Genomic DNA, 13,417 nt, shown 5'->3' with positions numbered 1-13,417 from the left:
AGAGAGAAAGAAAGAGAGAGGGGGGAGAGAGGGGAGAGAGAGAGAGAGAGGGAGAGAGAGAGAGAGAGAGAGAGAGAGAGAGAGAGAGAGACTGGAATATGGGTTAAAGGAAGAAAGGAAAAGAAGGAATGGAGAAGGGGAGGAAGTAGAAAAGAAATATAAAGAGAGATATAGGGGTGAGCTATCTCGAGATAGAAAAAGAAGAATAAAAAAGAAACACAAGGAAACTACTTTTTGCTTAATCGTTTTGATTTATTTTTCTATTTTGGAGGGGGTGGGGTGTGGTAGCGCGCTACCTTTGTTAAAAGCCGTCTTTGATTGATATTACGAAAGAAAGACAGACAGACGGACAGGCAGACAGACAGACAGACAGACAGACAGACAGACAGACAGACAGACAGACAGAAAAAGGATAAAACCAAAGACAAAGAGAAAGAGTGAAAGAAAGATAGAAAGATGGAAAAGAGTATTTTTAAAAACGGACGTAATATCATTTTTACACATTGACCTGTTCTCATCACAAACAAACATGATTTATCCACAGCCTCTACACTCTTGGCTCGACCTTGTGACCTTCATCTCCGCATATTAACCTTCAGACCTTGACCCCCTCACCATTGACCTCAAGGTGGTGACCCCGTGACCTTCACCTCAGACAAAAAGATGACGTCAGTGGGCAAACCGCCGGGCTACGTACAGTTCAGCGCGGGAGTGGAGGAATTCAGCGATGTACCAGACCACTCCGGGATGTCTAGGCGGTCCCGAGATGGGGAGCCACACATGTTTGATGCGGCGAGAGCAGACCCTTTTAGGCCGGACTTCAAGTCCGGTGAAGGGAAAGCTGCCCTCTCGGACCGGTACAATCGAATCTACATCGCGTTTGTGCTGTCGGGAATCGGATACATGCTGCCGTTCACCTGCTTCATTGTGGCTGTGGACTACTATCAGGTGAGTTGTAGTCGTGTACATCATCATTATTACTACTGCTGTGCCGTCATGTGCACTCACTTGACTACTAACTTTCTTTTTGAATAACTAACTTACTTACTTACTTACTTACTTGCTTACTTGCTTACTTACTTACTTACTTACTTACTTACTTACTTACTTACTTACTTACTTACTTACTTACTTACTTACTTACTTACTTACTTACTTACTTATTCACTCACTCACTCACTCACTCACTCACTCACTCACTCACACACTCACTCACTCACTCACTCACTCACTCACTCACTCACTCACTCACTCACTCACTCAATCACTCACTCACTCACTCACTCACTCACTTACTTACTTACTTACTTACCTACATACCTACGTACCTTCCTATTTACCTACCTATCTGCCTTCCTGCCTGCCTTCTTTCCTGCCTGCCTGTCTGCTTGTCTGTCTGTCTTTCTGTCTCTCTGTCTGTCTTTCTGCTTGCTTGCTTGCTTGCTTGCTTGCCCGCTTGCTTACCTGCTTGCTTGCTTACTTTTTTCCTGTGCTCTCGTACCACAAGGTATAGGGAGAAGATGTAAATGTTGGACGTGGGCAAGGTGTGTTGTTTTTTGGATCTGTATACCTACCTTTCTATAACATGAGTCTATAAAATTTCTCTCACTCATTTTCTCACTCACTCACTCACTGATTCTCTGACCCAGTGTCTCACTCACACTCACTTACTGATTCACTGACCCAGTGTCTCACTAACTCACTCACTCACTCACTCACTCACTCACTCACTCACTCACTCACTCACTCACTCACCTACTCACTCACTGACTCATTCACTCACTCACTCACTCACTCATTCACTCACTCACTCACTCACTCGCTCACTCACAAGCCCACACATTCAGTTCGAGTTTGCCCCGACAGGAGCGTCGGAAGCACGCCCCCTAAATGATCTAAACTGACGTCGCCTCAGACCTATTTTGTCCAAAGTGGGCACTTAAGTACAGTTTGGACAAAATAGTTCTGAGACGACGCTGTGTCAATACTTACTTACTCTTACTTACTCTTTCCCTATACCGCCAGGTACATAAGGCGGAGAGCAGTCGACGCCACGCCTGTCTGTCGCGGCACCTTTCTCTAATTTTGGCACATCTCGGCCCAGGGCGATTGCCTCAACTCTTATTGTAGTGTCGGTGGCCTAGTGGTTAGGCTACCGGACTCGTAATCGTGAGGTTGCAGGGTAGGAAGTTTGAGCCGCGGGCCCGACGTTGTGTCCTTGGGAAAGGCACTTTACACGAATTTCCTCACTTCACCGAAGTGGGAATGGGTACCCGGGTATAGACAGGGAAAGATCTTGTCAGTATGTTAGTGTTTTAGCGCCTATAAATGGCTGCTTGCACTGTATGCTTCCCAGGAAGTTCAGGTTGTTTCAGAATGCTCTCAGGTCTGCTGGGGTAATAGTATAGATTGTGAAGGGCATAGAGCCTGCTGTTGAGCGGGGATTTGCGCTATACAAATGCAATCTATTATTATCATTATTATTATTATTGTGCCTCTATAGCTTCCAGTCGGTCTTCCCCGCATTCTCTTCCCAGTTGGTTTCCAATGCCACGTCTGATAAGGCAATCTATCTCGTCTTTGGCATTCTCAGAACATGTCCCTGATATTTCCATCTTCTCTTTTTTACTGTTGTGTCTTCAATTCCAGCTCTTTCTAACACTTCATTCCATTTTGTTAGTAAACTTCTTCGCAGACATTTTTTTAAGCTTTTTAATTTTCGTTGAAAATTGTTTTGTGTGTGTTCCACATCTCTGAACCATTTTAGTGGTTCAGTGAGTCAGTGAATCAGTGAGTCAGTGAGTGAGTGAGTGAGTGAGTGAGTGAGTGAGTGAGTGAGTGAGTGAGTGAGTGTATCTAATAAACAAATAGAAGGCTAGATACACAGAGTGCTACATACATACATGGACACATACGGGGTGAGTGAGTGAGTTAGTTAGAAAGGTGATAAATCAAGGCCCCAGAGGGTTATGAATAGGGTTTCAAGGGAGCTAATCAGCGGTATCGAACCCGTGTGTGGAGTATTGCCCCTGACGAATGGGACTGTCGTAGCTGCTATCCGGCTTCGAAGTGACTGATGGTGGGATAGGTTTGAGGAGGAGGAGGAGGAGGAGGAGGAGGAGGAGGAGGAGGCGAAGATGGAGGACGGAGGAGAACGACTAAGCTACCCGCCTTCGAATGACCTACAATGTGTTCTGTAGGACGTTGAGTAAGAAACGTCGCATGCCTTAAAACGGAAAAAGACCCCCACTCCACCCCCGAAACAAAAAAAAGAAGAAAAAAAAACGACAAAGACACCTCTTCTAAACGGCAGTTTGCACTGAATGCTTCTCAGGCAGCTGGGAATGTTTCGGAAGTTCGGGGTCCGTTGGGGTAATACTATGTTTTATAGCGGCACAGAACATTTTTTCTTTTCGCTTTAGTAAGAGTATTACGGCGCTCTCAACTGCATCAAGTCAGATGAGCGCGCGAAACACAAGATGGCTACTTTCACGTCAGTTCTTAGCAAGGCTTCATTTTTTATCAATGAATAGATTAAAATGTTAAAAATTCATTGAAAAAATCTCAATCTAAAAATTAACATTAATTACGTAATATCAAAACAGATGTATATTAGATCTACTTTTTTTTAAAAATCTACTTGATATAAAAATAGTAAGTTACATAATGTTTCTGTAAGTGCAGTTCTTTCTAATAGGGTTTCACGCTATGTAATGTAATATGTTGCGATTGTTAATTGATATATAATTTAGCAGCTCCGGACTGGGGCTAGGGAATCAGCCAGAGCATTTATAAAAGAAATGCAAGAAGTTTACCAGAGGTGTTGAATGGCCTAATGTCGAAACATTAATTCTTAGGTTTAATAAAAATTAATTTTTTTTATTAAGTTCTTTTTTCTCCTGGTGTCATAAAAATTCATTCATATATAAGCACTCCATAAATCGGTCTTGCTATTTTGTGTCGCTGCTATAAAAAACACAGAGTTAGAAGTTGTTTTTAGAGAAAAAAAAAATTAATTAAGATTTTTACCATGAATTTTAAACATTTTAATCTGTTCATTGACCACACTATGAAGCCGTGCTAAGAACTGGCGTTAATGCAACCGATTGGTGTTCCGCGCACATAATAATGACCTCATGCTATTGCGGCGAGGGCCGTAAATTTCTTGCTAAACTAACTCAAAGTGGTAGATAAAACATTAGCTGGCAACATATTTTTAATTGTATTCTGTTTCCGCAACGAACTCAACTTGAAAGAGTTCATTCTCTTTGAATAATAATTTGTACATTAGGTCTTGTCTCTGTCTCTCAAGTTTGAAATATATTTTAGCAGGGACACTACTGCCCTTTTGAGGGGAAGATCTGATTTCCACGACGATTTTTCTTGTTCGTCTTCACTTTGATCTGCAAATTTAACTAAGTTTTGAGTATGTAGTAGTAAAATGCTTGTAGAAATGACAATCGAAGCAGACCAATGAATTCGACGTTGTGATGGCAATTTCCTAGAGGGATGAAGGATAGATTGCAATCTTGTCGGCGCAATTTGAATAATAATTTAGTGTTTGCAAAGGCTTTTTAGCTTGGAGTCACGATAGGGTCTCTGGATATTCGTAAAATGAAAACGAAATGTAAAGATGTCTCATATTATGAAATCGTGGCAAAAGTACGTAAGCTCAACCCACACCTCGTACAAAGTATCTTGTCTTGTCTTGTCTTGTCTTGTCTTGTCTTGTCTTGTCATGTCTTGCCATATCTTGTATTGTCTTGTCTTGTCTGTTTATTCTTGTCTTGACTTGTTTTGTCTTATCTTATCGTGTCTTATCTTATCTTACTTGTATAGCATTTAAAATAACTTACATAATATTCACCCAAAAAAGTCTTTGTGAGCGGTCAATACATTTTGAGACGCACTAAGTCCCCTAACTGTTTTGCTAAGCAGGATCTGTTGGAGTCTTAGAAAACGTTAGTAGCGTGTGAATGGTTGATATTCCCGCCTGTCGCCATCGTGCCTTTGTCCTGTCCTAACTCCTGCCTCATTGTCAAGCACTTGTTATACAGTTTGAGAAAGTCGATTTTCGGAGTTTCCTGAGGCCCATTTCTACTCATCCAGTGCCAGATCTACGACAGACATCATTCCTTTGCTCGGATGCTCTTAGAAAAGCTACGTTTCCCTGATCTTTCCCCGTTACCCATTTGTTTAGGTTCCCCACGTAGGTTGCTCTGGGGCTTCCCCTGCCTCGCTTGCCTTCAATTGGGCCAGTGAGAGCCAGGTGTTCAAGACCTGTATGTCTATTCGGGTGTCCCCAAAACTGCATATGTCGTTTCCTGATTGTTTTTTACAGTGAGCATCCCATGTGGGCTTCACCAAGTGGGCCGGATCTGGCCCGTGTACCGTAGTTTGGTGACCCCTGGATCAAAGAAATGCAGCCACTGTTTGGCGTCCATCTCTGATAAGACGTATTTAGTCAGTGCCACCAAATACTTGAACTGACCCAGTGGAAAAGTGTTAGGTTGTTAGACGCTTACTACAAAGAAACAAATATAAAACTCACTGTCTGTTTTTCGTCCCAGCTCTGTGTATGGCATGGATGGATAACGATCTTTAGACGTTCCAGCGGCTCCTCTCCTCCCCCAGCCACCACCCCACCCGTCCCACCCTGTGTCTCCTCCAGTGAGCCTCTGAGACATTGCAGGGATCTGGTCGTCAAGTCTCGATTAGCAGACAATTACCTCTCTGCTTTCAGATGGCATGTTTTTGTTTTGTTTTGTTGTGTTTTGCTGATATTCTATGCTTTCTTTCACCAGCATTATTTCTAGCCGGGAGAAAAGATGTTAAGTTGCTGTTGCTGATGATGGTGGTGGTGGTGTTGGCGCTGCTTTGTAGTAGTTGTTGTTTTGTTATTGTATTGTTATTATTGTTGTTGTTGCTGTTGCTGCTGCTGCTGATGATGATGATGATGAAGATGATGATGATGAAGATGATGATGATGATGGTGATGATGATGATGATGATGATGATGATGATGATGATGATGATCCCTCATCTTTAACCAAGCAAAACATTCAATTGGGAATGACAAACCAAAGTTCATATTCTCATAGCCTCAGAGACAGAACATAGGGGGGGGGGGGAGGGAACAAATAATGAATACAAAAATATGTTAACACACTCCATTGTACAATCTTGATAAAATTTCGCCATCTAAAAGTACTTGATGACAAGGCTTCTAAATTGGTCCACGAGTTGTTTTTCTTCTCCACTGTATAATCGCGCTCATTTCAGAATCCATACTTCCAATTACAATAACAATCATCATAATAATTATCATTCTGATTACAGGATACCACCTTGCTGTAATCAGAATGGAAATGATTCGATGGAAATATCGATTATTAGAGAGCGAAATTACAAATAGGGCCAAAAAAACGGGCTCTGCCTCCCAGATATGGATGCCTTCTAGAAAGATATATAATATGCCAAGAATTACTAAATTTGGAAACTGACAAAGATCCCAGATCTTTTTATAGAAGGCTGTGTTATGGGTGTGGAGAAATGCGTCCGTAATCCCTGAAAAAACGAACCAAGGTTTGAGGGTTTTGTGCTTGTCTTCTTCCCTTGTTTTTCTGGGGGTTTTGGTTTTGTTTTGATTTTTTGTTTTGGCTTTTGTTTTTATAGATGACGAATAAACCAATGATGCGGATGAATATCCAAGAGATGTAGTGTAGAGACAATACTATTGCTAAGGATGAGCAAAGAGTTCTAATGAAATTCTAGCTGTTTTAGCTACATTATTGCTGCTGTCTCTGTTGAAGATGGTGGTGGAGGTTGTGTTGATGCACTTTTATCATCGTGATTGTTGACAAGATGGTCTAAGCCATAGATGCAATGTTGTCGTGCTAAAGGCACACAGGCAGCTAGTTGCAAATATTTCAAAATTGTTCTGTTATATTTTCTTAATTTAATTAAGGAAAAAGGGGGGGGGGTTAATAATATCAGTGCAATTATTGTAAGTGAGGCCATACTTCACGAGGGCTCCTTCGACCCTGCCGCCTGTCAGGTCTAATCTTGGCTGAGTGGAATTCAGCATCACATCACACAGACGTTGATTCCGTAGAAGAAAACTTCCCCTCGTGGGAATCGAACTCATGTCTTCTGCTTGGACCGGAACGGCCTAACCACCACACACACCAGGGTGGGGTGGGCAAAAGGGGCGGTTAGGGGGGGGGGGGTATAAAGTTTACAATTTTCTTAACGCCGAAAAATCCCAATCATGTAGCTCTTTAGTTTTTAGAAAGATTAGAAGTGAGAATTTTATGAGACATAAAAAGGTCATATAAGTGCCCAAGAGTAGAGGTTCATTTGGGGATTATTATACAAAGAAAGGGAGGAGAGAAAAGGCCGATAGATTATCAGACAAAGAAAAGAAGGAAGGGAGAAAAGGTGATAAATGTTTGATAGGAAAGAAGGTGCAAACCACACAAGAGCACACATCAACCACCCACCCACCCATGTAGATCTAAAGGAAAACTCGTAAAATTGTTTGTATTGATTCCAGATCTCAATCTCCTGTCCGCGGGATTTCCCGTCGTTTTTCCGGCCTGTAGCTGGGACATGGGCGTGTACTTTTGTCGACTTTTTACCCGGCCTGTAGCTGGGACATGGGCGTGTACTTTTGTCGACTTTTTTACCCGGCCTGTAGCTGGGACATGGGCGTGAACTTTTGTCGACTTTTTTACCGTTCTTTTTCTTCTTCTACCTCGTGTCGCTCTTATTGTTATTGTAATTGTTGTTATTATCATTGCTCTAGAGTGGTGTCAACCTTGGAGATGGCTTTCTTTCTGTACTGGCAGATGAAGGGCCATATTGATCCAGTGCCAGATCTGCGACAGTCATCGGCGATCATTGTTCTCCATTCATTTTTTTGCTCGGATACTCTTACAAAAAGTTACGTTTCCGTGATCTTTCCCCGCTACGTACTTGTTTAGGTTCCCTATGTAGTTGCTCTTGGCCTACCCCTGCCTCGTTTGCCTTCAAATTTGCCAGTGAGAGCTAGATGTTCAAGACCTTTATGTCTATTCAGATGCCCCAATTACTGCATTTGTCGTTTCCTGATTGCTTCTGACAGTGATCGTCCCATGTGGGCTTCATCAAGCACTACCTCATTTGATTTCTTTCCCTTCCATGATATTCTCTGCAGTCTCCTAAGAAACCACATTTCTGTTGCTTCTATTTTATTTTCACTGTCTTTAGTGATTGCCCAGCAGTATAGAAGGGTCATATCATAATGCGTAATAATAGAAACGTTCTTTGATACGCCCTTTTCCTTTGACTCTGAATTGCTCATGACTTCACTGGCATCCCAGATGCAGTCTGGGAGAGTAAAGATGTATCTTTGAGTCTTGAGTTTCTGTAAGAGTACATGTCAACTCCTCCATTCTCTCACCCCCCCCCCCCTCTCCCTTGTGCGCACAAGGTCACGTGACTTCTACGGGGGGAGGGGGGTAGAGTTTATTTTTAGCCGAGTTTTAAAGTTAATTTTGATTTAGAGTATTACTTAAATATATTTGAAACAATATAAGAAGATGGTTTTTATACACGAGAAAGTTAATCTGTTTCAACAAAAAGAGGAGTAAATCTAACACAAACGACATTTTAAATGCGAGTGGGAGTATCTTTTTTAAAAAGTCAATTTTCTTCTCTCTCTCTACTTGATGTATTTGACTCGCTGAAATACACTTTTATTCAAAAATTATCATCTAATGTGTTAATTTTGTTATCATTTTAACCGACGTTTTATGGGTACTAGGTCTTTTTGATTATTTTGATCTCATAATCAAAGCTGCTTTAAAAAGAATTCTTGATAATGGAATGTTGTAGTTTGTTGGGGGGTTTTGTACAAAAGAGGCGTCACTTTTGCAATGCTAGAGGCTAATTCCCGTGTTATGCAAAAAGACGTTTTGAATTTTGCCCGGGTGGCGGCCGAAGCCTACTCTTATCGATTTTAGACCATCAAGGGATCTTTAACGTGCGCAACTTGCACACAGACCCTCCGAAGGGAGCTCTGGTGGCCAAGAGGTTAAGGTGTTCGCCTCTTATTCAATAGGGCCCGGGTTCGAATCCAGATAGCGACGGAAAAACTTTCTTCTCCAAAATGTTCTCCTTTCCCATCTTTTCCTGCTCTCTAGCATTATTCTATTTTCTCATTTCGCCTTAACTTTCTTCCCCCACCCCCTCACCTCCTATGCTCCCTATCTTCTGGGCTCTGGACTCTTTCTGCAGCCTTTTACTGCTTCTCCTTTGCCCCTTCTTGCTGCTGTCTTTCAGCCACACCCCTGATCTTATGGTAGGAAAGATCTACACCTAGCCTTCTTGGACAAGGGCGGAAAATCTCGGAGTTTCCGTGTGCAAGTTGCGCACGTTAAAGTAGTTGCGAACGTCGTAAAACACTTTTTTTAAAGGGTTATCGTAGTGGGCAGTTGGCGGGTGCTCTAGTGTGGTTTGCTCCTTCTTCTCTCTTGTGCTTGGTGTTATTTTTGTTGCTGTTGCATTTATTGTTGTTGTTTTTGTTGTTGTTATTGTTCTTGTTGTTGTTATCGATCCAGCTGCCATGTAGTGATAAGTGCAGGTCTTTCTTTCCTGTCAAATCTCTATCGTCCTTATCTCTCATATTTCTCTCTGTGTGTGTGTGTGTGTGTGTGTGTGTGTGTGTGTGTGTGTGTGTGTTTGTGTATGTTTGTGTGTGTTACTCTCTGGTAACAACTCTAATTTTCTGCGCTCATATAACTTTATTGTGTTGCAAGTGCCGTAAAACTCTTATTACAAAAAATGTATTAAAAACTCAAGGGTTATTACATCGTACTCAATGACACACCACAGTAATGACTCATCCACACGACATGTCACAGACATCTCTTGACGTTGTATATGAGTGTGGGCCTTCGCTTACTAGCCGCTTACCACAAGAACCCTGTGCATTCGGCTCAACGAAATGCAGACTAAAAGAAGAAAATGTCAATGTGACAATAAATATGTATGAAGCCAATTCAGATCTTTCGCAAGCTATCTAATAGACGAGTTTTTTTCGGGACAGAGGAGTGAATGAAAAGTAGAATATCTACTACTTTATTTTATCTTGTGTTTTGTATGCATAGCATATTATTCTGTTCTGACGTAGAATAGACGTATAGTACTATAATGCTGTAAAATGTGCCATGAATAAAACTTCATTAGATCAGAAACTGTGCAGTGTTTTAGGAGTTGGTTTACGGTTGCTCCTGGGTGTGATTTGACTTCTAATACGGGGTGCCCACTACGGCTGGATCGCCCGACTTGATCGCCTGAAACTGGAAACAAACACGTTTGTTTTTGAGGCTATCGAGTCGGGGCGATCCGGCCGATCCCAGCCGTAGTGGGCACCCCGTATAAAGAAATATTGGGAAATGGGACTGGATTGGGTGGAGGTTTGTTTGGAAAGGGTGGGGGGGGGAGGAGGCGTATTTTGCTCTATTTAGTACCAAATAGGTTTACTTTTACTTGTTTTACCTTACTCCACGATGAGGTAGGGAGGAGAAAAGGGAGGGGGCAGGTGTTAGATGTTCTTGCATCTTTTTTTTTTAATTGTTTTTTTCTTGTTTGTTTGTTGCTGTTGTTTTGGGGTTGTTTTGTTTTGTTTTGTCTTTTGTGGGGGTAGTGGTTGTTTGTTGTCTTTTTTACGTTGTGGGTCTGTGGGTGGTTTTAGTTGTTGCTTTTGTTATTTTAGTTAATGTTGATTGTGTGTGAGTATGTAAGTGTGTGTGTGTTTGTGTGTGTGTCTGTGTGTATTTGCATGTGTGCGCGTGTTTTTACGTGTGTATGTACGTGCGCGCGCGCGCGTGTGTGTGTGTGTGTGTGTGTGTGAGAGTGAGAGAGAGAGAGAGAGAGAGAGAGAGGAGACGGAACAAGGGAACGGGAGGCGGTTCTCTTGGTTTATGATGTCTTTCCATTGACCTCTGAATCTGTATGTTGATGCTGCTTTTGAAAGACGTCTCTGACGTATCGCTAGTGGGTCGAAGACAGGCGCGAAGTCTACTCAATACAACATGTTCCTTGGTTATTACTCTCTATCTCAATGAGCTCTTTATCTTGACATGATAGTTGGCGGTGCTGGATGTAAAATTACAGATCGTCAGCTTGATATGAGAAGAAGAAAAAAAGCTGGATAATATTATGTGAGAGAATGGCGCTCGAGAGAAATTATGAGATGTGTATTGTTATTTGGATAAGATTTGGAGCAGGTTGGTTTTCTTGTGCTTTGGGAAAACCTCTCGACTCTCGAGTGTTATGCTACTTTTTTCATGAATTCGCAGCTTTTATTAGTTGTTGTTTTTTATTTCTCTAAAACCGGGCCGAAACTTATTTCTGAAACGAAATAGAAAGCGATGTACGAGGTGTGACGATTAGGCTCTTCACCGTCGCATGCACAAGCTTTGAGTTCGATCCCGTGTTGGGGGAATTTTTTTGGAGCACCTCCGTCTTTCTTCTAGGAAGTTGAATTCCCATCAGCTCAGGTTGACCCTGACAGACATTGTTGAAGGCAACCGCCTTCCTAATGATCTAGATAGATTTAGGAGAAGGAGTCAGGGCTGGAAAGGGGGAGGGGGGTGTTAAAGACTTCTACAATTTTAGATTCCGATTGGAATAACCTGTTCTCCATTCTTAGTACCGATTTTTTTTTTTTTTTTTTTTTGGGGGGGGGGGGTTCTGTCATGTGATGCCACATCTCTCACAAGCAACACTTTAGACAGACTCAATTGAGATTGTGTGTAAACAGCATTATCTTCGCCTGTCTCCCGCTCTTTCCTTCAGCTGTTTGAAGTCGACACCACCAAATCGATCCCTGAGACAAGATCTGCGTAAGCATACCGTAACTTACGTTGGGAACAAGCTGAAGGGCAGGAGGGGGGGGGCAAAGAGAGAGCTACGGACCGGGAAAGACAGACACAGAGAGATAGAGAGAGAGAGAGAGAAAGAGAGAGACCAGGAGAGAGAGAGGTCGAGAGAGAAAGAGACCGGGAGAGAAAGAGACCGGCAGAGAGAGGGCGGGATAAAATGAGTGAGAGAGAAGAGACAGACAGACAGACAGACAGACAGACAGACAGACAGACAGACAGACAGACAGAGACCGAGAGAGACAGACAGAGAGAGAAGGTGGGGTGGCGAAAGAGGAAGAAGAGGGAAAAGTGAAGGAAAGACAAAAAAGAAAGAGAGAAAGGGGGAGAGTGGGAGGGGAGTAGAGGCGGAGACAGAAATTACCGATCATTTAAAGCTATGGATTTAGAAGAGTAAAGAGCCAATTAGCCAGGCTCGAGTCAACAAACGCGCATCGACTGTCTTCCCGAAGTCTGTCTATTCATGGCCCTGAAGCCGTGACACCAATTGTAGCTAATAATAAGGATGTGCATTTACATAGCACACATCCACACTCCCTATACGAGCACAGTATTCCCTATGCACTTTACAGCTATTATTACTCAGCTTGAAGAAGCTTACGTGGGCCGCTCGGGATAAAAACAATCAGGAATTAATGATAAACGCACTTTCTGGGACAATTGAAAAGACATGAGCGCATTGAGCTTCTAGCTTTCACTGGCAAAACTGACGACAAACGAGGCAGGGGTCGACCTGGAGAAACTTACTTGGAGAGCGTTAACAGATGGGTGAAGGAGTAAGATCATGATGATGTAGCTTTTTTTTTTTGAGCATCCGAGCAAATGAATGAAGGAGGATACCATGATCGCCGATGTCTGACACTTGATGATTAACCCAGAAGATTCTAGTACACTCAGAGTGTGACATTCTCGGCTTCCCTGGAAGCATACAGTGAAAGCTGCGGATTTCACGAGCTCAAACACTAACAAACTGCCAAATCTTTTTCTACTGTCTATAATAGCCGGGTATCAATTCCTACCAAAATGAAGTGAGGAAAATTCGTGTGAATTGTCTTTCCCATGGACACAACGTCGGGCCCCGTTCGGGATCCGAACCCACGACCCTTCGGGTCTCAGAGCCTTCTCACTAAGCCACCGACACCACTTTGCTTTGTACTTGGAATAAAGGGTTAAAAACATCGTGGATCTCTCAGCAGTAGAAGAAAGCCAGTTGGCTTAGATCAATGTAGCATAGCACTCGGTGTCGGCGACAAACTCTGTTTTTGTCACGAACTGAAAGTCGCATCGATTTATGCTGACAATTAGGGGTTTTTTTACCCTCCGCTGTCTCTATTTCTTTCACATTCTCTTCCCCTTCTCCACTTCGGAATTCCAAAACTACCCCTCCTCCTCCTCCTCCTTCACAAATCCCTTTCCCTCTCTCAATGCATGTCCCCCTATCTCTATCTAGCCCAACTTAAGTCGCTTTTTTCTGGTCGGTTGTTCAGGGG

The 13,417-nt window shown here is 42.6% G+C and overlaps 1 protein-coding gene across 1 annotated transcript in view; it reads left to right on the top strand.

The window, feature by feature from the left end:
- The window catches only part of LOC101853773 (equilibrative nucleoside transporter 4), a gene marked incomplete at its 3' end in the record, with an annotated part of 39,354 nt that overhangs the window by 12,120 nt on the left and 13,817 nt on the right, over positions 1-13,417 (top strand). The window contains 1 exon segment of the mRNA XM_013080185.2: positions 545-948. Within this exon segment, the coding sequence (XP_012935639.1) occupies positions 664-948 (285 nt within the window).

Source organism: Aplysia californica, unplaced genomic scaffold, assembly GCF_000002075.1.
Source record: "Aplysia californica isolate F4 #8 unplaced genomic scaffold, AplCal3.0 scaffold00077, whole genome shotgun sequence".
Classification (NCBI taxonomy): domain Eukaryota; kingdom Metazoa; phylum Mollusca; class Gastropoda; order Aplysiida; family Aplysiidae; genus Aplysia; species Aplysia californica.
Note: the sequence above shows the minus strand (reverse complement) of the source record. Positions and strands in the feature narration are given on the sequence as shown.